General features: G+C 35.8%; 1 protein-coding gene across 48 annotated transcripts in view; it reads right to left on the bottom strand.

The window, feature by feature from the left end:
• The window catches only part of RIMS1 (regulating synaptic membrane exocytosis 1), a 411,017-nt gene that overhangs the window by 79,427 nt on the left and 305,909 nt on the right, over positions 1–25,681 (bottom strand). For 18 of the 48 annotated variants that reach the window (XM_073224849.1, XM_073224844.1, XM_073224852.1 and 15 more), the window contains one exon: positions 12,785–12,897. In XM_073224849.1, the coding sequence (XP_073080950.1) occupies positions 12,785–12,897 (113 nt within the window). Of the gene's footprint in view, positions 1–5,727; positions 5,816–8,942; positions 8,973–12,784; positions 12,898–19,801; positions 19,874–25,681 lie in introns of those variants that run through there. The other 30 variants (XM_073224832.1, XM_073224839.1, XM_073224837.1 and 27 more) reach the window with 4 other exon arrangements.

Consider the following 25,681-nt stretch of genomic DNA (forward strand, 5'->3'; position numbering starts at 1 on the left):
CTTTGTGAGTTTCACTTTAAGTGTCATGAAATTCCTACAGAGGACAGTTACTTGGCCCTGAAGAGGTTACTGTCCTGAAGCGGTCTGCAACAGTTCTGGGGACTTAACCTTCTGAGGATAACACCTCATTTCTCTAAATAGGATTACATAGTAGTTTGGGACATGGCTGCATTTACATTTTTATTTTGCAAAACTCAAAACTAAATCATAAGAAGACAGTGGCAGCCTAACTAAAGTGAATCCAAAAATAGTTTTAAATGACTTCACTTAGACCTTCCACAAATGATTAATGTATTATCTTTATTCTTAAATAAATGACAGTTAACATCTTTTTAATCTGTCAAAGGAAAGTTTTCAAATTAATTTTGACTCAAAATTGTGAGTATATGCCCTGGACTCCCCAGCAAAAAAGCAGCTGCAAAGCTCCCCTCATTATTTGCTCTCTGATTCCCAAGAACACAGCAAAATGCAAACAGCTTATCATTTACTTACTCATTTCAAGAGTCAGATAATTACATATAACTCACACTTCATAAAAGTATTTCTCATTATTTCCTGATATGTATATTAGTGTGTGTTCTGAAATAATTGTTTATACAAGTTATCAGGCTGCAGTAAAACTTTTTTTATAAACATTAGTGAAGAAGCTTCAGTGTGAATTTGGAAATACTTCAACTTTTCTAAATATTTTGCTTATTTTGCACTTTATTTTTCAGCTGTATAATGTGAAATAAAATGACATTATTGGTGTCAATTTGAATGGTTAAGGGAAATTTAAGAACTAAAATAGAATATTTACCACAAATTTGAACCAGAAGATGTGACTATTAACGTATATGATTTATACAGAGAATAACAGATACTTAGTAATGATTACAAGTGAACTAAATCCTGATTATCTCTTATCTCCTGCAGCCTAGAGCTCAAATTTTACTTGGAAAAGTATGACTACTGTTTAACATTAAAGGTTTTATATTAACAATTATAATGCCAACAGCAAATTAAAATATGAAAAAAATATTTTTCAACTCTCCCAGAAATCCTAGCACTAAATTCACATTTTAGGAGCATTCCAAAGTTGACAGCATTGTAAACTAATACAATTATTAAAATGCCAGTTGCTATTTCTTTATAAAAAGATTTGAAAATTGGGGAATTTTTAGGTTTTTATTTTTTTTAATTCCCAAACTTCCACCTGCTAGTGAGTTAAATAATCCCTCTCATTATCTACAACAAACATAATTATCACGTTCATTTTTTAATGACAATATAAGGTTACAAATAATTGTCAGATAAGGATGTTTCCTATAGACTGTTTCTGCTGTAACTGCAAATAGAGTGATAGTAACATAAACAATTCACCTCCTTAGCCCCTGAGGTGTAATTAACATGTTTATATAGAGTTTTTTTAAGTTGGAATGTTTCACTATGCATTCTGCAAGCTCAAGGATGTATTTGATGTTGATGTTCAGATATTTACCCGAAAAATATTTACTGAACTTAATTCATTTACTGTAGATAAACTTTATATATTGTTCTTTTTACACTGACATTTTAATCAAATGAATATAAATTTATCAAATATCAACTCAACATTACAATTAAGAAAATAAAAAACTAGAATGTTTTTAGCAGTTAAATTAAAACCACACTAATCAAATCATTTCTTGTCTTCTAAACTCAACAGGAACAACTCTGAAGCAGCAAACTGAGAAAAGCAAATATAATTGAAAAAGTCTATAACTACATTTTCTAATGGAAATACAGATATTATTATAAAAAGACAGATTAATTACTTCATGTCTCATGCTTTGCTAAGAATTCTTAATCTTATGTATGGATGATCTTTGATGAAACTACAAAGAAGCTGAAATTGTTTGCAAATATTGTGTTTGTGCCTACATCCATTTTTCTAGATCCCTTTCATAAGATTACTAAAGAGGCCTGTTACTTAAAAAGAATATGCTTAAGAATCTTTAATAAATCTTCCCTAACCCATCACTGAAAAATTTCCCCTCCTACAAAGAAAATGTGATTTTCTGGGATACTCCTTTGACTTATCAGATATTTATGATTTGCTTAAAAATATCACAAATATTGTAATTGTTTAATTTAATTATAACTTAAACATTAAACTTTCACGAATATGTTTAGATTATGCATGAATTTACAATTATATGAAGATAAATTTACTCTGATCTTCAAATCTTTCAGCTTTTCATATTTTTCCCTGTGCATCTAGAAATTAACACAAATTTGGCATTTCAAATGTCTGTGTTTATAGGCAAAGAAGATAATCCATATACTATATTGTTGAATCATCTCATATTTTCTAGTATTCTAGTTGAAATCTGAGTGTAAAAGAAGAATAAGTATTTCGACATTATTAAATATATTGGAGTATAATGACTGTATTTTATTTTACAAGGTTACAAAAGTGATGAATTATAACATCTGGGCAGGATAAGTCAGCTTGCTAGTTAGCTACAAGGGGCCACCACAGTTTGTGAAGAGAAACACTGACACCTCTGCTTCCTGGCTGTTTAGAGGGAATCAGAGTTTGGAGACAGTGGAACACCGTCTTTGCTCCAATGCGTGTCTCAGAAGGAGCAATGATAAATGACCATGTACCTGGAAGTTGTCAAAGAGAATCAAATGTATGAATGAAATACCTACAATTCTTCAATTATTGAGATCATTAAAAAATAAATACCTTCCCTGAAACATGTTATTTTAAAAAACCACTGAGAGTGGAAACTCAAATGCAAGAAATGACATAATGTGAAGTATGGAGATTATAATATAATAAAAGAAGAAAAAATGTAGCTAACTGAAACTAATCTTTATAAAACTATACACAGCCTGAATTGGAAGGGAGATGGTTTGATATTTGAAAATTAAAAAATACAATACTGGTCTCTACTCAAAGTTTTTTAGACTTTAGAGGAATATAAACTGTTAAGATGTATAAAAATTCCCCATATACCTGGAAGCCATTTATTAAACTGATAAGAACCCAGGCCTGGGAATGAGTAGGCATAAATCATAGTTTCAGATGGTCGCCGCTCATCAGTTCATCAGTATTGCCGTGGTCACTTGATGTTTCTCTGCTACAGAGCTTTTATTTGTAAAGTGAAGACACTGCATAGAGTAACTTCAGCTGTTGTACTCTATGATTCTAAATTATTTCACTAGGTTATTGGTGAAGGATTTTTCCCCCCATATTTTCAAAAAACGGAGAACCACAATGGCTTGCTCTCTTGCTGCATTACCCAATTTCCAGCATTTTAAAATTGGCCTTTCTACTGAAACAATAGATGTTGCGGGAAAGAAAGGTTCACCAGTGTATTTTACACTATTATTTTCTATCTTTTTTCCCCAATTAAAAGATAACATAGTCCTTGCATGTTCACCCTTACTTCTGAGTCATACAGTACAGTGAGCAACTGCGAAGTAATTCTTATATACCCTCTACCCTACCTGCACATGCACAGCAAAATATACATAAAGATTAGGGTGTTTAAAATATTTGACTATACAAAAATGTCCAAGTTCTGGGCCATTCCTAGAATAAAGACATTTCAATTTTCAAGGGTAGAAATATGCCCAATTGTATCCCTTTCACCATTGTACGTTGGATGTTAAGGATTATGCTATAATAATATAAGCAATAAAACAGAAGATGGCATCTATCTGGCATGAGAAACATAAAACATAGGGAAATTATACGTTGTGAAAATATCACATTGCTTTTAAGGAATTTTAAGAAAATAACCTGTGTTTTGCTACAGATTTTGATTAAAATGGAATATTGGCATAAGTAAACAGGTAATTTGTATATATAATCACTCAAAATGCATTACAGCCAAAATCATGAGACCACTCTTTGTCTTAGCATGCTGATTTTCACTAAACTGTCCAAAACCAAGCTCAGGATTTCCAACCGCAGACTCAGTTTCAGTCCCCAAACTGCTAAGCTCCAGACAAACACTCAAAATGCTAGTCAGATGCTTGACAGCTAAGAAAGTCAGGGTTTTGATGAAAGACTCTGCCACTGCGCTTTGCGTTTTGCAGTTACACAGAGTTAAGTAGCTTTTTAAAATGTATTTCCATTCTGAGAGGGTGAACAGCCTTCCTTCCGAGCTGCTAAAAACACCATCTTGTGAAGAGCAGCCCCCGGAATTGAGGCTTCTTTGAGGGAGTAACAGAATTCCTCCCTGATGGGTCATGCTGTTTATTCCAAGTGCTAATATGTTGTCCATTATTTTTCATTATTTCAATTACACTGATGGCAACAGAATTTATCTTGAAAGGCAAAACTTTTGTTTTTGAAACAAAAACAGAGTCTATGCTGAGAGGCATAACTTTGATGTGGCATAACTGCTGAACTTAACGCCAATTTTTTGACAGTCTCTTCCCATTTTTCTATAAAAAGTTATTTACAAATATTTTAGTTTGTAAAAAATATTTAGGGGAAATATATACTTTTAGAGGAAAAAAACCAGAGTCTATCCATAGCTAGAAATCTGTCTTCTATTTTCCTCTGCACCTTCTCCCCAAATCCCAGGAACAAAGGGGTAGCGGTGTACTCTCTCTCAAGGGAGCATTTTTGCAAGTTGAGGCTTAGTTGATATAAATGTTAAATATTGTGAAGCTGTAAAAGGCTATAATGCTGTTATAAATAACCACATTTGAATCAGGCAAATGGGAAAATAGGGTTAAAACAATAGTTTGAATTGTTTTAAATAGGCTGCTTCACTGTCTATGACCCTAAAGTTTAAAGAGAAGGTTAGAATGGTAACTGCATTTATGGGTTTGTGGCAAAAAAGAAAAAGAGATAAATTAGACACTTTTACTAATGGAACTCTAAATACTTATGAACATTCATAAGTATTCATAATATGTGTTCAGGAAAAGAAAAGCCCTAAACGATAAAGACACTTGAGCCTTCAAGATCTTAACACAAAGTAACAGGACATGAATCACCGGCCTAATATGCGCCTACTAAATAAATACATCTAATAAAAATGTAAAAAGAAATTAAAACCTTTTCTATTTATGATTGTTAAAATAGTGCTGCTTCAGAAGAATACACAAATTAGTTTACTAATTTTAGTAGAAGTCAAATCATATAATTTTTTCCTATAATGTGTTTCACAGCCATAATATGCTATTATCTATACAATAACTAATATAACAGAAAATTATTAAAGTATTTTCCACTTTCTAAATATAAGTGCACCTAATTAATATTAATGCTAATCATTCCATAAAAATTATATTTTCATGACTTAGCATTCAAGCTGTTGTCAACATTTAAAAAAGGGAAGTACAGGTAATTTATTTGAGCATTTCTTTGAGAAACTTGTACTTCAAAATACAGTTGACGAGACACAATGCTTAAATAGCCCCTATAACCTGGTTACAATATTTATTATATATTTTACTAGTGAGACAGGTAAACAAAATGCAAGGAGTGTTACTTCACTCTTCGTTTTTGTTCGAATCATATAATCACTTCAATTCTAATTGACTTTCATTCTCTCAGTGTGTGTAAATCACACATTTTTTCTGGTCTTGGAAATACATTTTTGCAGCAAATGTCGTATGATGTGTTTTGTCAGGATTCAAAATTGCTTCCAAAAGCCAAAAAGCAAATGCACTTAAAAAATACTACCCAAAGGCATAGAAATTAGACTTATTATGATTAATAACATTTTTTCTCACCTTGAAGTCATTTAATTTCAGGTTCTGTTTTGATCTTCTTCTATCATTATTTCGATGCCCCCAAACTACATTCATGGGCTCTTTAAAACTGTCCAAGAAATGTAGCAGAGAGGGAAAAAGTAGCTTACTTTTAGAATGAATAATTTAAAATATGCCTATAAAGCAGTTTGTGAAGTCTAAAATGATATGGCCTCCCAGCTTCCAACACGGAGGTAAAAGGTAAGTAACATAGTGTGAGCGCCTAAGCACCTCAGTTAACTTTTCCACCCAGGGAACGCATCTTGATTCAAATACTCTGGCTTGGCTTTCTCGGTTGCATAGTAATTTGAAAGGCTAGCTGAGTAGCGAAGAACTGGGTCATCAGAGGGAGGTGGAACCGAGGATCCTATCAGGGGACGCAGACCTGTTCAAGGTCCTAGCGTTGCCCAGAGGCAGATGCCCAAGCAACGTGGGACAGTGGACAGACCACGGGCTTCGGAGTCAAAATCTGGTTCAGCCTCAGAGAAGCTTTGGGACCTCAGGTATCCCCTTCAGCCCTCTGACTCTCTTTCTGTAAAATAGAAAACAACACCTTCCTTACAGGGGGCGCCTGCTGTGGCCGCGAGGGTGCAGGACCGTATGCACGGCGGGGACTCGGGGGCTGCTGTGTGCATGGTGCAGAGCCGGTGGAACAAACTGGTTAAGAGGTCTTTGGAGTGAGGCTCAAGTCTAGTTCCCGGCTCCATCCCTTACCAAAGGAATGAGTGACAAAAGGCCAAGTTTTAATCTTTCTTAGTTTTAGCTTTCTCAGTTGGAAAATGAGGGTATTAATAGTCATGTCTCAGGCTGTTGTAAAAATAAAATGAGGTAAATATGTAACACTCTTAGTCGTGTCACTGACATAAAGTTCTCAGTAAACTCTACCATTGAAAATGTTACTAGCCTTTTACCCCTCTCTCTCTGTGTGCTTTACAAACATATGCTTTATAAATAAATATAAGCTGGACAATTACGTACTGGTCCCCTCCAGTCAACCGTCCCAGTTTGCTGGGAGCTGTCTTGGTTTCAGCACTGAAAGTCTTGCATCTTGGGGAGTGTTTCAGTTCTCGACAAAGGGGGGCGTTTGATTGCCCTACAAGTTTGCCTACAATTCACTGAAAGCGAACTCCGAGCAGGAGCACCTCAGCCCGCACTGGCCGCTCGCACGGCAGGCCCCAGTCCTCCCCCGCAGGCAGCGCTCGCGGTAACTCGGTGCTCCAACGTGACTGACCCCAAAGAACACCAGCCCAAAGCAGGATTTCTACGTAAAACAAAACTTTTTGCTTTTTTAGGAGGTATGTGAGCCTAAAATTTGATTTTAAAGAAATTTATTGAACTTGCTTCTATCTGTTTTGGATTTTTCAACCCTTTCATGGCTAAGCTGTGTTCCCGTAAGCCCCAGAGAGGCGGTAGGGCGTCCTCCGCTGCTCTCTGCCTTGCTTGGATGCGTTTGGGGACATGCCTCTTTGGTTGTTTTCAGACACGTGGTCCGTTCTCTGAGGCATGTCCACACCCTGCATCCAAGGAAGCCGTGGCAGAGTGATCATGCATCTTGGCCAGGACACAACGGCCTTGTAAAAATGCAAAAAGCGGACGTACTCTGTAGGGCGACCTTGCAAATGTGCACACTTCACACAGACTTTAGGTTGTACGACTTACGAATTCTGTTTTGTTTTGATTAGCTAATTATACCTTTTGGCTGGTAATAATATACATGGAAGAGCTCTTTAAATGAAGAATTACTACATTTTTCTTCCTTTTGACTAAATGAATTAGGTCAGGACCCATTCCCAATATAAAAGTTTAATGCTTTAATCATACCAAAATTTATCTTGCAAATCCAAATAAATTCTTATGAATGTAAGTACAAACGCATTGTCCATTTTTGTACTAGTGAATGTAAAGTTGTGTGTCTGATACCTGAATTAAAAATGCAGAATGGCCAGAAATCTATGCAAAATCTAGAGACTCCAAGATATCTTGATCTCCTTGAATATTTTATTTTTAATTACTATGTATTTATTACCTACTATTTCAGGCAGTATGCCAGAATATGTCTTATGTGTCAGAATATATTTTTATAAATTCACACTAAAATTAGTAATTGAGTATTACCTCCCATTTTCACTCTGTAATACTGAGATACATAATACATACCTCAATATACTAGGAGGTGGGGATACTATATTTAGGATTTGTACCTATTAAAATAGGATACACTAAAATTCAGGGGAAGGAGGCCAAAAATAAGAGACTGGGGCTGGTAGTCTACTACTCACCAGCACTGGGAATGGATGAACCTCTTCATCCCTCTGAACCTGAGTTTCACTATCCAAAAAATTGGGTCCATTCTACTCTCAGGACTAACTTAGGGTTACTACAGATAACAAATTAGCTCCATCATCAATCCATAAATATTGAGTAAATGTATTTCTGTTAAACCACACAGAATTATATACTTTTTAAGCATTATTAATAAATTATTTCATTAAGCTGAAAGCTTATATTCAAATATTTAATGACTAGCCCAACAGGACACATTTGAATAGGACATGGTATGGGTAGCACACGAGTGGGATCAAGTCTGCAACTACTTGAAACTCAAGTCCAAAGACCAAAGATCAAATGTGATCCAAGAGATAACAAGGGAGGAGGTCAGCAGTGCGCCAGTACAGCAGGCTGAATGGCTTTCTTCTTACGTCCTCTAGGAGGACAGAATGCTGGGTATTATAACACTACTGAGGCCAACGAGCAACATTAGGCAGCTGCTTCCTAGATGCGTGGCTACAGTGGGGGCCAATCATTCCATAAGGTTACTGGTATCTTGAAAGGGAAATCCAGGAATTTCCTGATCCTTTGTACCAGGCATTACCCTGGACAGAAGGTAACAAACACTGTCTCTCAGAGCAGGGGAATACAAACAAACAAAACCATATAAAAATGTTATTTTCCAAAGAGAATTGTTTTCTAGTTGTCAGTATGAATAAACAAATTTGGAAGCAAAAATACTCTTAACATTAACCTTTTTTCTTTGATGTGAACTGCTCACAATACAAACATTAACAAATGCCCTACAAAAACACTGCAGACAAAAAAACTTCTTTGCTCACTATTTCAATAAACACAGTTATATAACTCATATGTTATAAAAGTAAAGGAACGATATTAAATGGTTAAAAAATTATGTTGATATTTACCTTTTGTGGAAGAATTATATTTTTCTTGTTCTTCAATGAATTAAATGCACATAATGATGGAAACAAAAGAAAGAAATCAGCAAATTTATAGTTAGACATGGAAATGTGAATCAATATAATGGCATGAATAATAAAAATGCATGACATATAATGTGATAATGATTAAACTGCAGTGACAGACCATGAGGAAGTCTCAAATATGGTGCTAAAATTAACCAAAGAAAGAATGAATACAACAATTTCAAGATTAAAATAAAAACAGAAACATTGGGAAATTAATGTTTGACATTTGAAAAAGTATATTCTGTGGCATTTTTTCTTGCCTTTAAGGATTACAAAATATTTCAGCAGCAATTTTATTAAAACATTTAAATTTCAATCTGCTGTGACGTTTTATTGTAAATGCATTTAAAAACATTTAATATTCATAATGAACACTTTAGCACTTTAAAAATCATAGCATGAGGTCATTTGAAATTTCATAAAATAAATGAGAAAATAAATTCCATTTTTCACTGGATAGTATGCCTCTTCTGTTTATTGTGAAAATATTCTGTAACATTTTCCACATCAAAAATATATTCTAATTTAAGTAACCCATTTTTTTTTTTCAAATAAGTATAAGAAAGTATCTGCAAGTGAAATTGTTCTTTGCAGACTATATTAGTTAGACATTTCATAAACCTTTATATCTACATCCTTGTTGGGACACTATTTACTGTGAAACAATGGCCCACTGAGATATTTCTGAAGGTGACTATCATTAGGCTTCTGGTTGAAAATGAAGTGACAGAATACATCAAATATAACTGGCACCCTAAGTGCTAAATTATGAATGATCTTTAAATACTTCTTTAAGATATCCAGTTGAGCACAAGAAAAATTACTTACTTGGTTTCAGAAAATCTATATATATAACATTTTAATGCAAGTAATTACATTGCTTTCAACCTCACGCTCATAAGGGCTACACTGGGATACCATGTTGGAATATCACCAGAGAAATTTCTTGGAAATCTCTCTCAATTATCATATACCACCAGAGTTATCTAAATCTTAAACCTACTTTTTAAAGGGGCTACTTTACCTGAAAATCTATATTGTAAATTCGCCACTTCTTTTCCTCCAAATGTCCCTTAACATAATTAGATTTCATGTGGCAAATTGGGTAAGTGTTCCTAATTTTTAAAAAGAAACTTTTGCTTTTTTGAAAATTATGTCAACATGTCTTGTCAAATGATGTTAGCCCTTAAAATACTATATACTGCTTTTATGGTGCAGAGACAGAGTAATGATACTGAATTACAGAAAAAAACATTTATCCAGTCAAACATTCTAATTGTCCCGGCACGAAACTGTGTATTAATACCATTGTCTTACAAGTTCATCAAGGAGTTGTATCGCTATTCAGGAATATACATCATTTGAAATATTTGTTTTTACCAATCAACTGGTTATTACCAACTCAGTTCTTTTTTAAAAACTAGAACTATCCTTTGTTAAAAACAAAAAAACAAGCAAAAAATAAGACTGGAAGGAAGTCAAGTGTGATAGAGGCTTAATCAATGGCCAGTAAGTTGCATTCAGCATTCATCTTAATAGAGGACAGAACCAAAGTTTAATAAAAAATATTAAAAGGAAAAAAAATGACATAATTCTACAGCGCGAAGAACAACAATGAAATTAATGAATCAAATTATAAGTTTACTTTTCAAAACATATTTTAGGACCCACAAAAATGTCATGTCTGTTCAGTCTGAAATAGATCCGTAATGAGATGACGCCGGACAGTATCATCCTCTACGCAAATCCTGAAGTAGACACATTAACATCGTAAAGTAACTCAGGTCTATTTTAATTACAGAAGAACACTTAGATGTAATAGTACATATTTGCTGCCATATTTTTTAAATGTTGTATGTATATGGCTCTTAAGATCATAAATTTCAGAAACCTCAAACAACGAAAAAGGTTTACTACTGTATTTGTGATATTAAATATCACAATTAACTCCATCAGTTTCATCCTCAGTCGTTCCTTTCTTCCCACCTTAATTCAATCCTTACAAATTGATGATTTCTCTGAAAGACAACTGTGAATACGAGTGTCATAAATAGTAACATTGGCATCAACAATAGAACATGAGCTTTCCGGAAAATCCAAATCCGGCATAAATCTAACTGATTTTGTAGAAGCCATTCTTATTTCTACTTAAATAATACAACTATAATCTCACTGATGAGAGTTACATGTCATATGCTTTTGAACCTGTAGTGTTTCAGCAACTGGAGGAAATGCAAAGAATTTCAGGAACACATAAGATTTTGGATATTGATCTTTAGCAAAATAAGGCTAGTAACACTGAGTTTGTAGCTAAACATCAGAATTCGTAGTTCTTTTAGTTGTGCAACAGGAATCCCTGAGTGCATAATTTTAAAAACACCAAATTTTATTTTTTAAAAGTAAATTTTTAAAAAGATTTCATGGGCGCTATTGCTAATTTGAATCTTAAAAACATGAATTTCTTCTCAAAATGTTCCCAGAGAAAACAAAGTTTGTTAAACACGTGAATTAAGAATTACAGTGAATTAATTGTACTTTAGAAAAGAAAGTCAGAGTTTCACATAGTATAGTATATTTCTGATTAATTAAATGAATACTCAAAACAACTCTGAGTATTAAAAGCACACTTTATCAACAGGGGGTATAATTTAAAAAAAAACACAAATCCAGACTTCACCATAGCAGCATTCTTCTATTAATAATTTGAACCTTCTTAAAATCTATGCTAATTTTTCTATAACCAAGTATCCCATTTACAAACTGCCATATTAGTCTTCGAAACAATGTGTTTATCTTCTTAGATCTGCAACATTTCTGTGATTCATTCAGCAGTAAAGCACCTCAATTGAGTAAAATGCATACACAGCACCCTCAATAAAGAATGAAATACATGCTTGACATCAGCGAGAACCAACACTGTTGAAGAAAATATTCAAAATGTTAACCTTTTATAGTTGTTTTATGGGGATGAAGAGTCTTAATACACATTTTGAATGTAAGCCTCCTGCATTTACATCACAACCCCAAATTATGAATTACTTCAGGGAATTACTTAACAAATCCTTGTAATACTTATGTGATAACATTCTGATAACAAATCACTTTATCTACTGAGAAATGGGAGGGCACACAGGGGCACATGAAGACAAGAGTGACTATTCTGGCCCAAGATTTAAATCACCTAGTCCGGGTAGTTCAGTGGATTTAATTTTCATTCTCAAAACACACACTCTCTCATTCTCCCTCTCGAGGAAAATCGAACACAATGAGTATATGCTTAAAGTAAGGGAACCTTTAAGTAACATAAACTATTTAGACAACACACTTAACAGTGTGCTCTAAGTCACTTTTTTCATCAAATTTGTATAAAAATATAGAGTATTGCAAGTTAGGATAAAAAAACTACTAAATACTTCAATATGATGAAAGTGTTTAAAAACTTTTTAAAAACAAGGCTAAATAAGCCTTCTTCTAATGCATAGTTTTCCTGAGATTTTTTACAATTTATTTTCATCGTCCCTTTGAAAAAACGTTTCAAGGGTGCAAGTCATTCTTTTAATTGACCACCTGAAATTCATTCATTCACTCACTCAGCAAAATCAGAGTACAGACCATGAACCATTATAACGAGCTGCTGGGAATAAAATCCTAAAAAGCAAATTCTTAGGACTCAGGAAGCGACACATAATCAAAATGCCATCCATTCACTAAAAGGCGTATACAAGCAGGTGGTCCTCAAATCCCAGATTTCTGGCCAACGCTCTCTCTTTATCGGATACCTTGTTCGACGCTGCCGCTTCTCACTGGCACCTGCGGGAGCTGCCTTCCTCTGCGGCTGCGAAAGGGCGAGTCTGCAGGGGGCGACTGGCCTGGGCTTCCCTGCCGGGGCGCTCTGCGGGCGGAAGACACAGGTTCGGAAATGAAACGAGGAAATTCCAAGAGGGCCTGACACAAATCTTTCCCTTCTTCCTGTTACTATGAAGACGAATGTGAACCCCCTAACTGGGCTTTTGGAAGCAAAGTCAAACACTTTTGATGGTATGTATGAAAGGGATATTACAAAAGGAGACAGGGCTGGAAGAGGGCAATGTCTGTCCCACACAGCTCTGCACAATAAATGCCAGAACTGAGCAGAATTGGATGCACTTGCACTTACTAACTTTCTGGGAAGTTGTGGTGTTCTATTAAGTTACACATTTTTGGTAGTGCTGAACCAAATATTACAACTTACAGCCTCTGAATCTTAACAAAGTGGGTAAATTAGGTAAGAAAGGCTGTTGCCTAAAGTCCTACTATTAAGTCAATATTTCTGTCTAGAACTATTTATAAGCAATAAGATAGTTCTAGCTGATGTTAATGAACTGGCATTCACCTGTACCTTATTTTTTAAATGAAGAAAATCATGAAAAGTATTGAAGAAAATAACCTTGGGTTACATGCTATGAAATCTGCTGGTGCAAGGACTTAAATTACAAGTACAAATTTATAAAGCAGATACATCACTACCGCACAGTGCGAGTAAGCTGACCTCCATGTGCTGGCATTCACTCTTTTTTTAAGCTAAGGAACTTTAATAAAAGATTTAAAAATTTTATTGAACATATGAAAGGTTTAAAAAAATGCTCTTATACTTTTTAAAGCAAATACACATTGAATTCCAGGTCATTTCTTATACAGAATTTCACAAAATTAAAAGAAATTATATATGAAATGCCACAAACAGATGGAAGGACGTAACACAGCCAAGTTTGATTTTCAATGACAGCTAGTTGGTGGGGCTATAGAGTACCAGCAGCGCAGTGAAGATAGACGTTAAGTGATAGAGAACGTGGGAGAGGTGTAAGTGTCACAAAGAAAGGGTTAGAAATCATGGCGTCGTGAGGGAAAGCATCGAGTACTCAGGAAGGTGTAAGACCACAGTGACACCCGGAGGCAGGACACGAACGCCGGGCTGGACACTGAACAGCGACCTTGTCAGAAGCGGAGAAGGTGGCGCCGACCCTCCAGGGGCATGGTGGTGGACAGAACACAGCGTCCTGACACCAGAGTGCTCGCTCGACCTCGAGCAAGCAGGATGTTTGCCCCTAGGGACTGGCTGATCAGTCGCTCTTGGGGCTGCGTGTCCCCTTCTAGAAACACATGGCGGGAGAGCCCTAAGACATCAGGGTCAAAAAAGACCTTCAGTCAGCGGACTCACTTGACTTTGATACCAGCACATCTGTCCAGGAAAAACTGGTTACTTTTACAAGACAGTGATTTTAAACACCAGAAGAAAACCCATCAGACAATTACTGAAATGAAATTCAAATCCAACTGTGCATGTCATGTGGTTTTTCAGAAGGCTATTCCAGATTTCTCCAATGTAATAAACCTCCTGAAAGTTACCCAAGGGCAGAGCCTTCTGTCTTCCTGTTTTTTACTGAGCTGTTTCTCTAGGGCCTGGAACAGAGCTGCACAGAGAGCAAGAGTCCAGTAAAAAACATGATTGAATGAGTGCATAAAACTATTATAATGAATACAGAATACTTCAAGCACTTGCCTGTGTGAATTTTTATAATGTCCACAATTTACTCTGCAATAAGGACGTCTATTCCAAATAGGTTACAAAAATATGTCTTCTGAGGTTAACTTAAACAGACCAAATTAAAATGACATAATATGATGGAGAATGCTACATCACTGAACTGACTAAATGCAAATGGCTGATACATAGATAAAAACATGTCTTCTAATATACAAAAGTATCTGAGAAGATATTTGCCCATATATTGACAGTTCTTTTAAGATAGTACTCAAAATTACGAAGCTGATTAAGAGTTGAAAACTGAAACATATGTATATGTCTTTTTAACAAGCTACATCATTTTGCCTTTTCATCATTTTCAGTATATATGTTCAATAAAATTCAATTTAAAAATACCTAATATGTGTTATTTTTTAGAGACAGAAGCAATTAAATAGTACCTCATCCTTTTCAAAGCAATGCTGTAAAAACCACTTTGCAAGTGACTTAGAGTGTGAGAGTAAACAGCACGTGTTGATCCCTGAAGGACATTCATTATTATGGGCTTCATTCAACTGATATTCACTGACCATTTTTCTTTTAAGTAAATGATTTTCACAGCTGTAATTATTTCAATTCAGAGTTATGTCTTCTATTTCAGAACAATAAAAAAAAAGGGAAAATGTCAGGTTCCAGAGAACAAAAAGGTGCAACTTAGTATTTAGGTCTTTAATAAATGCATATTTCATCTTCTTGAGGCATGGATTAATACTTTATATAATTGATTTATATGGGAAAGATTGTGTGATCAAGTACTTTCCAATGATAAAGTGAGTTTTTATCTTACTTTTTAAAAGCCATTATCATGAGAATAAACTTTAAGCAATCATTGTTCAAAATATGCTTTAAGTGTGGTTTAAATACTGAGTAGTTCAGTTTCACTCTAGTACTGAGAAATTCCACGGATCTCGCAATTTCACTAACATCTTGTGACATTCCTTACGGCAATTCATAAGCACACAAAGGACTTCTTAGATGTGATTTGGAATGTGAATAATTTAGGTGGCCCTCATGTGGCATCAAACCGAATGGCAAAAATATAAAAAGCAATTTCTGGGGCAAATAAATGGCTTTCTAAGTGATTATTATACAGCTTGGAGAGAGCTTGTGGTCTTTGAGGTTAATCATTTAGCACCAGGACGTTTTTTCTTTGACATAAACTAAAAGTCCCTCAATAACAGAACAACTTCTGCCATCAGCCAAGCTGTACCCAGCATGAGAGCAGAGACCCAGGGGAGGCACAGGACACCATGTGCCTGGGGAAGAGGAGGGTGGTGGTAATACAGGAAGGGAAGTGAGCACAGGGAAAATGCAGGACTTGAAGTGAGAAGAGCAAGGTTTTGGAGATGAGAGATAATGGGTTCAAAGACAGTTTGTTCCATGCAAGAGGAAGGAGAATTAATCAAGAATTTCTGACAGGATTGAAATGTGGAGAAAATCCAGGCTGTCGAGCCTTGATCCTTTCAGTGAAATGGGATGTGCTGAGAATGTAAAGATGTAAGAATGAAAGAGACTGAGAACTGTATTAGAGGGAACAGGGAGCGAATGAGAGATCAGCAAAGTGACAGGAACAGCTATTTACTGAGCATCAGCACGGAGCCGTCCACACATGCCAGGCGCTGGATGTACGTGTACCTATGTGTGCATGCACATTCCTTTAATTTGTTTTCGCAACAGCTCTGAGAAGTGTTATTATTCCCATTTTGTAGAAGGAAAAACAGGATAATAGCGTGACCTGCAAAAAAGACAGAGTGCTGATGTGGCACAGGCAGGACCCACACAGGTCTGTCCCGCGCCAGCACCTGCCCCCCTGCTGCCCGTGAGACAGATTTTTTTCTTATCATGAGAGGCAAATGGTACATCCATGGATTTATTGTAAATCAAAAATACAAATCGTAAAACAAAATATAAATATATGTTCAAATATCAAATTGTTTGGCAAGATTTAACAAGATTGTCTTCTGAGCGTTTGTAGGAACAAAGTATATGGAGAATTAATGAATACCTACTGTGTTGTACAGATCTATAAATAGATCCCAATGGAAAAAAAAAAGCCTTCTAGTGCAAAACTGTAATTCACACCTAAGTTTGTCTGAATCTAGTTCACTATCTCCAAATGTATCTAAACATTAACCACGGAGTCCAACCCACGCCTGCTCTCTTCTTCCAAGACTGGCGTTTTGACTTGAACTTAAGTAAAACACATTTCTCCCCCAAAACTTAGGTTGTCAGGTTCCATCTTTTGATCTCTTGCAGCAGATGGAAATATACTGTTTCTATTGTAGCTTAAAAATATAATTCTGGGTTTTTGGGTTTTTGTTCATGTTGAGATGGATGTGCATACAGTTTTTAAGGACAACTGTTCGAAATGGTTCACCCTGTAATGGCCATCACAGGCTCTTTCCAGTAACACCAGCACCATGCAAAATGCCTGATGAACCGTTAATTCTACCACTGGTCCTGACAAAGTGCCCCCGGGCAGGATGCAGAGTGTAGGCTCCACAACGGGCAAAGTCACCAGGATGGAATGTAGAAATGATGCCAGCAGGTCATGTAGCCCAGTTTACAGGAGGGTGAAAAGCCAGTCATTCCCCCCACTGAGCATCTGAAGCACCTGCTTTAAGTGCTCAGGCACAAAAGTCAGAAGTCAGTTCTGCCACATCTTCCAAAGCTTTTTCTTTTAAGACTATTCCTCCCAAGTACAAATCTGTCAAGGCCAACAGAGGGCATTCAAAATTATAGTCATTACACAGCAAGCTTTGCCAGAAGTCTAGGTGTGACTTTGTAACGGCTCCTCTGGGGAAGGCGTCAACTCCCAGAAGGCCAAGAATTGATGCCCGAGGCACTCAGGCTCTGGCCTCATCCGCCTGGAGTTAGACGTAGACTGAAGATTGGTAACATCTTCAAAAGGAAAGAGAGCTGATGCAAACCTAGAAAATCTAGGCCGCCTCTTCTTTTGTGACTAGGCATTCAGCAGTTCATGTAAAAGCTGGGCCTGTAATTTATACTTGTAATAAACATCAGTGAGGAGTTTTAATTATAATCAAACAAATCTATATACTTAAAAGGTTGAATTTTCTATATTAAAACCTACAAACAAAGTAAATTAAGGTAAGAGTAATATGAATATGGCCCTTACGCAACAACATTTGAGATTGGGAGCCAATCAAATTCTTGCTATTCTTTTTTAACGGAGGGAGCTTTTGTGTTTATTTACAGATACTTTCAGTGTTGCAGAGGAAAATGCCCAAATGTGACTCATTTGAAGTGAAGCACCAGCAGTTGATGCTAAAATCATTTTTTGTAAAACAGTGTCCTATTTTCAGAGAATCTGTTCTCTGGTATATACTAAATCCCAAAGTGCAGATAGTATCCACTCAACTAGTAATTGTTAAATGAAGTGAAGACGCCTGAATGGAGTAAAAGGAATACCACTAGAGGAAAAAATTTCAATCATGTCAAAATTACTGAAATGGTGTATGCATGTGAAGCAGACAGGGCGTGAATGATGGTTGAAGATTAAAAACTTGTCTAAGGAATTTAAGTCATTTACAATATGCTAGTAAAGAAATTCCAGTTAGCTGTGCTGACATTAAAGAATATGTAAACAGAAACAAGAGCAATATTGTTTCATTGCAGGCTGCCTACCTGTTTGTCTGTCTGTCTATCTATCAATCTCAACTGCTAGAACTCTGGGTAATTTTGTTCCTCACTGTCCAGCTCCTTTACAAAACTGGAATTCTACTCAACATTTTTTTGAGTTCCCTGAATACTTGTTTCACTGTAAAGGTCCTTAATCAGCCAATATCTGCATAAGCCATTAGCTAGGAACAAATTTCATCTCCCCTTTGCCCACATCTCTTGATGTGACTAATACCTACTCATTTTTCTGATCTCAACTCAGAGGTAACGTCCTATGGGAAGCTTTCCTGTTTATTCTGCTCATTATTTTATTCCTTGAACTTAGCACATAGCTTGACACGTACTTACTAGTTGGGTGAGTCACTGTTGTATAGCTCTTATCTCGACCAAGGCTATGCTGACAGCCGGAGTGGTGTCTTGCATCTATCCTGCATCTTTCAATCCACCTTGCAAAATGTTGTCAAACTGGTCTATAAGTTTGGAACTCAAAATCAACCACCTGCCTCTCATGGCTCAAACCCATCAGCGGCTCATAGATGAATAAAGTGGAAGTTGAAATTCTGTTAGCAAAGCTCAGAAGGTCATGTGTAACATAACCTCTAGGGATTTCTCCAGTTTTATTTTCAGGCCTCTTTGCCACTCTCCTGAAAGGATTCTTTCTCCCAAAATGAGTCTGGATTTCCCATATTCAAAAGAATATTTCAAGCCTCAGTGTTTTCTCACATTGTTCCTTTCTCATGGAATATCCTACTCTCCACATCTACTTTTGTATCTTTGGATTTTGCTCGTGACAGCTGTTTACGAGGTATTTCCTAATCTCACCCACACCCCACTCTTTTCCCCGCATTCTCACTGTACCTTGTGCATAATCTACAGTAACAGCCATGATACATGAATGCACACTTTCATTTACATCTGGTTCCCCTACATGTTCTCAGTCATTTTGGGATGAGTAAAGATAAGTTAATTGGATGCTAGGTGCTTTTGACAGCTATCTAAAAACTGTGTCAGTATATTGCACCTAAAAATACTAAAGAATTTGTGGACTTGGATGAATTGCAAATGAACAGTCACCAATCCCTTAAAATAAATTTTTACATTAACTCAGCATATATGTTTGGTGTAATATACAAGTAGAATCTTAAATTATCCATTTGCAGAAGAGAAACCTTTTTTTAAAAGGTGGCATCATTCAGATAAATAACACTCAGAATATCTGCATATTCCAGGTATTATTTTCATTGGTAACATTTAAATTATCTCAGAAACAAAATATTAATGTGCTAACATATATATATATATATATTATATATATATATAGGAATGAGTGTGGATTTAATCCTCTTCAGTAATCAGAATGACGATGGAGGGAAATACACAATATTTCTCTTAAACCTTAAGATTCAAGGGCTGCCTTCAAATTACCCTTCTTTTATTTTTTTCTGAAAGTATTTGCACTGAGGCCATTTATTTATATGAACATGTTTAAACATCCCAGTTTGCGTTTAAGAACGGGTCACGTAAAATGGGAGGGGAGGCAGCCCCGATACACTAGGAGAAGAGACGGCGCCCAGCGCACCGCCACGCCTACCTTTCCGCATCGGAGGCTGGGCCTTTCCTAGTCTGTTTTTGGGTGCTAGGTCTTTCAGACTTTCGGGAGTGCCTGTGGAATGAAATGTTAAATACAAAAGATCTGATGAATAAAGCTACTGCAATATCATACAATGACAGAAGCAACACACAGAAAAAGTGGGAACTACCTTACCAAAATGGGCTTTATCAGTATTTTTTTTTGATTAAAAAAGTTAGTAAATAAAAATCAGAACTAGTGGTGTGTGGAGGACACAGACGCTGACGTCCCATTGGTGTGGGCAGCACGTCCGCAGTGGTGATGTAACAGGTAGCCCTGCGGGGCGGCCCGCGTCTCCTGGTGCCGAAACGGGCTCAGAAGGGGAAATGCGGGGATGACGACCGTGACGGCAGTAATGGTTCAGGTGCTGAAAGACCACGAAGAGGGGAAGTGCCCTCTACTTTGTTGAAACATGGTGTTAAAAAGATTGCTTTTGTTCCCCCACAAAATACGAAGAGTGGAAAAATACTACAGTGAAATGTTTTACTTAAGCATCTCACATCAACTATTAAAATTATCATAAAGATGCTTTTGTAATCATGTATCATTTAAAAAAGCTAATCACACATCATAAATCAAAGAACAAATAAAGTTTCCAATTGATTCTAGGCTCCAAACTATGCACAGGGAATATTTGGAACTTGCAGTGCATTTTCCCCTAGAATTAACATTTATATAGACAGGGCTGATCTCTCCAAGGCAGCTTACATATGTCTAGTTCACCTAAAACGTGTTTGGACCACTATGTTGGAAACAAATATAAAATACTGTGGCCAAGAAATTCATATTTCTTTAAAAGCCATGGAGAAACCATAAAAAATGATGTTTTATGTTTATCTTCATAATTGATTCTCTCTAATGTACGTTATTCCTCCTTCCTGATATCCCTGCCCTTCACCTACGTGAAGGACACGTCTGTCTGCCTTCACCCTGATGCCAGGCAGCCCGCGTGTCCAGGGTGAGTCAAGCCCTGCTAGGCTCTAGGAACACATATCCAAGCACAAAGTCTGCCTTCCGGGGCTGCTCCTCTCTCCCCATCGCTTCCGATGTTGCCAAAATCTGGGTTCACGCTGTGCTGCCCCTCCAGCTTAGGGTTTCAGCCGTGCATTCTTTCTGGGGCGCCGACACCTCATTTCCAAGGAGACGCAAAGAGGATGGAACGAGGAGGGAGAAAGGCTTACCGTCCCTACGCTGCTTGGAGAAGAGTGTATACTGAAGGGTAGCTCTGTGCTGGGCACTGCCTGACTCAGGCCTCAGGGCGGTCCCTAAGGTGTCACCTTCCTTTCACAGGTGAGGGACACAGGCTCTGGGCAAGGCCACTCGGCCAGTCGGCGGCAGGGCCGGACGGGAACGGAGCCTGCTGGCCCCTCTCCTGCTCCTGCCGGTTGCTGTGCAGCAAAGGGGGGCCGGAGGGCTGATTCTGGCGGGCGCTGGGGGAGGCGCGGAGCCGGGGGGCCTGACGGGAAGGGGCAGCTCCTGCTCACGTCGCGGGGCCTGCGGTCAGGAGAGGGGGTCGCGGGGTGAAGGGTAGGGATGTACAAGGCGCACGCCTTGAATCAACGGAGGCGGTTGTCGGGAGGGGAAGCTCATTTAAAGTCTTCAGGGATGTTAGGATTCAGCTTGTGAACAAAACAGTTATGTTTCCATCATGTGGACTTACTTTGGATTTTCACATGCTTTTTATTTCTTTTAAAATTTTTCTACTATTTTAACATTCATAAAGATGATTTATTTGGTTTAGATAAGTAACAGAAATAAGTGAACTTTTTCTTTACTCCGCAACTTAATAGTTGTGCGATGTGGGCCTTAATGCTTCTCATGGTGCACTAATAAAATTACTGAAAAGCTATAAAGGTACATTCAAATGCAAGGTACAATAATTATTTACTATTAAATCAAAGCAAGAGTAATAATCAGAAAAATGAGGGTGTTCCTAAATAAACCTACATATTTTAAAGCTCCATTTTCAATTATTATTCTATTAATTTAAGTGTGAAGATTCATAAAATATACTAATGAAGAGAGAAGGAATTGTTAAAACCTATTTCTGTACTACTTTCCCAATTTAATTGGGAAATTTAACAACCAAATTAAATTAGAGCAATTCCCTGAAGACACTGGGAAACAGAGCTTTTCTGAAGATATTACAATTCCGTTAAAGTATAAAATTAATATATAAATAAAATAGTAATATTACTTAAAGGTATTTTACAACAAAATGAAAATACAGAATATTCTACTTTGAAAAAAAGGTAACAAAAATATACCACATAATGTTTTAATTTACTTGCAATTAACAGTGATATCGTAGACTATACCTGTGTATACACTGGCTAACTACCTAGATAGCTCAATGTGGTATGCAAATCTCTCTCATCTTATCTCCTCATAAGTTTGGGAGGAAAACATTAAATCTGAGTAGAATCTACTGAAATAAGAAATGTTCACTTGCAGTGGAGACTGTTATATGCAATTAAGATATATTTAGCCTTTTATCTATTATTGATATTTATGTATATAGCCATTAAATAGACTCACTAAGTACTTCAGTACACGGGTATATTTAATTCATTCAAATAAAGAGCATTTTGAAAACCAGATGATAAGGTGTGTTATGAAGCAAATAAAAATGGTAAGTAATATATGGAATTTATAAGTGGCTCTATATTAATTCTGCATCTATGTGACGACTGCCATGAATTGTGGGTGAGTCCTTTATTCCAGAAATGTTTTTAATGGAGAAAGACAATTCATTCAGTTTGAATCAAAATAAGCCACCTGATACTTTTGCTTAAAGACTGTAAAAGGCAAGTAGCTGCTACCAAGTTACAAACTGGAACAAGTTTGGATATTTGCAAAAGAAATGAGAGCTTCTTTAGCAGAACAACTGAGGAATTAATTTTAAATACAGAAGAATGCCTTACTTGTTCCACTAACTTAAAGTCCTGGAAAACAGTTACTTTATCAGATATTTTCAGTATTTATTTAAGTCATAAGTCAATAATTTACATCCTTAGAAATATATTTTCTGATGATGCAAAACTATTTTCAATCAAAATGTTGGTGTCAGTAACGTCAAGCTAATGAAGTTTTAAAATACATCTCAAAATGTACCAAATAAGAATACATAACATTTTGTTGAAAAGTATTTACTAAAAACAGTTTAAAGTAGAATTAGATAATAATAATGATAATTTACATTAGCATTTTACACTTAAGAATACTGATTGAACTGTGAGGACTAAACTCAGACGTTTGATGCTTTAGGGACATATTAAGATACATTTTTTCTAACTTGCTACTCAAAAATTACGGTTAATTTGAGGCCACAAATAGATGTAAATTTTATTAAGATTCATAATCAGTGTTATGTACCCAGAGGTTCATAAAGGTTACTTTTTTCATGTTAAAACAATGTCATTTACAAAGAGATATATTTTTTATTGGAATGATTTTCAAAATGTCTTTTAACTCTTTCAGTAATAAAACTGCAAGGGAATTTCTCTACAATTTTAAAATCAGAAAAATTCCCGGGGATTCCAAATTTATGCATTTTTTTCCTCATCACTGTTTTACATATCTTACAACTTCTGGGAAACATTCCTACATCCATGTTAAGTATAAATAAATCTATTCTACAACTCAAGATGACTTCAAGATTGCTTACTAATGAGATTAAATTACGGAAAAATGGTACATTAATTGTGTGTGTTTGTGTGTGGCCACATGTACATTGATGCAACAAGAAATAAGAGGGAAATTAAATGCTTCCCCACTTACCAGAGAACTCTGAGCAAAAACATTTGTATTACTATGTTATTTTCAAAATAAGTAAATGTGGCCCTGATACAGGCCATCCAAAGGCTCATTACATAAATTATCACGGATTTTAGAATATTTTCCTATACCAGTGACCTAGGAAAACAATCACCTAGTGCCCAAGTTCTCATGAACATTCACTATCTCCAAATCAGATGCCATGTTTTGGAAATTGGTCAAAGCTTCTAAATGAGTATATAAAGCTGACAAGAGGTCAATTTCAATAGTTAAGTTTTGCCAAGTGGTTGACTTGGCTGCCTATGAATCTAACGTCTATTGATGTACTGATTTTTCTCTCATTTTTATTATACCTATATTTAAATGAAAGGTTACGGTGAAGAATTCTCTGTTCTCTATAGGAAAAAATCACAGCCATTTAAAATGTATTTCTCTTGGGGGAACATAGAATTTATTCATAAATAAGTCATAAAAAAGTAAAATATAAATTGAGAATTATGAATTAGTAAGTTTCCTTTAATAATCTCATCTAAAAAGACTATTTCTGCTCCTAAAACTTACTCTAAAAGTTATATATACAACCTATGAAATTGAATAACAAATAATTCATATGTCTTTATGACAACTACTTTTCAACTAATCTTCATGTCAGGTATATAAGAACTGAAACTATTATGTGGGTTTCTATTTTGCTTCATCTGCCCAGATAAACTCACGTTTATGTTCATTACACAGACCATCATATTTAATTGCCCTATACTTAAACAGTCATTACATAAAATGAAATCCACTGATGCACTTATTTTGGAATAAATTCAAAGCCTTGAGGAATTGTTTTTTATAAAAGGAAATTCTGAATGCCTTAATGGCCAGAACCTTCCTTTTTGTAGACACTGTTGGGACTCTAGCCGTTAGAATAGTGCACACAGTAGAGCGCAACAAATATTTGTTGAATGAATGAGTGGCAATGTTGATGTGATTTCTTTTTAATTTATATAACTATTGTATATATTTGTTTGAAAAGGCTTTCAATTTGTGGTAATTTTTGGACAGGGGATTTTACTAATTTTTCTAGACCCAGAAATTCTAACCTAGAAGTCTGATAGTAGCAGAAGGAACTAGTTTTAAATTCCAAATATGTAAGTCATACTAAGAGGTAAATGTCTTAAAAGAGGAAAGCCTATTAAAATAATCTTCAATCTTCATAATATACCAGTTTGTGGTTTTTTGCAACATTGTAAAATGCTTATTAATTTTTTTCTGAGTAACAGTGTTTGGTTTTTCTTCCAAATTGAAATCCTGAATATATCTTGACTGTTCACAGATACACAGAAAAATAGTATCACTCTTAACTAAGAGTATAATTACTCTGTTATATACATACATACTGGAAATAATAAGTTTGTTCTGCTTCTGAGATACCACATATACCTATCTACTTAATAAATATTACCAGTGTATTGACTGAATATCTGCTTTTACCCCAGAAGACAAACATCCCAAACACCCAATAACCTTTTGTGAGCAGATGGAAAAAGATAATTTAAAGAACTGCATATGACAAACACCGTGAAACAGGAGAACTGGGTTAACTACAAAGGAAGGGATAACAAAGCAATGGAAAATAGATATTGTACACTGTTGATAGACTGGCATGAAGTGCATTCAAAGCACTGATGATGCTGTTTCTAACACCTACCTGGGGATTGACCCTAGCCTTTGACTAAAAACACAAGGATCGTAACACATTCATATGAGAAATATATAGGAAAAGGTGTTCTATTTTAAATCAGACATTTCTAATGTACCCCAAAGCCTAAACTTCATTAGTAACTTTATGTAGCAAAGACGACAACCGGGACTAAATCAACAACCAATATGACAAAGAATAGGCCCTGTGATTGATTTTAATAGATTTTAAAGCAATGGAAAATTTTTATTTACTCATGTTTAAACAAAAACAATATCTGAATGTGTCCCTAGAGAGTCAAAACACTGAAAACAAATGTTCATTAAAACAGAACCCTACCACTGGGTCTGACTATATTGTGTTCAAACTATGTC

The sequence above is a fragment of the Manis javanica genome, chromosome 16 (genome assembly GCF_040802235.1).
Source record: "Manis javanica isolate MJ-LG chromosome 16, MJ_LKY, whole genome shotgun sequence".
In the NCBI taxonomy this organism is placed as follows: Eukaryota; Metazoa; Chordata; class Mammalia; order Pholidota; family Manidae; genus Manis; species Manis javanica.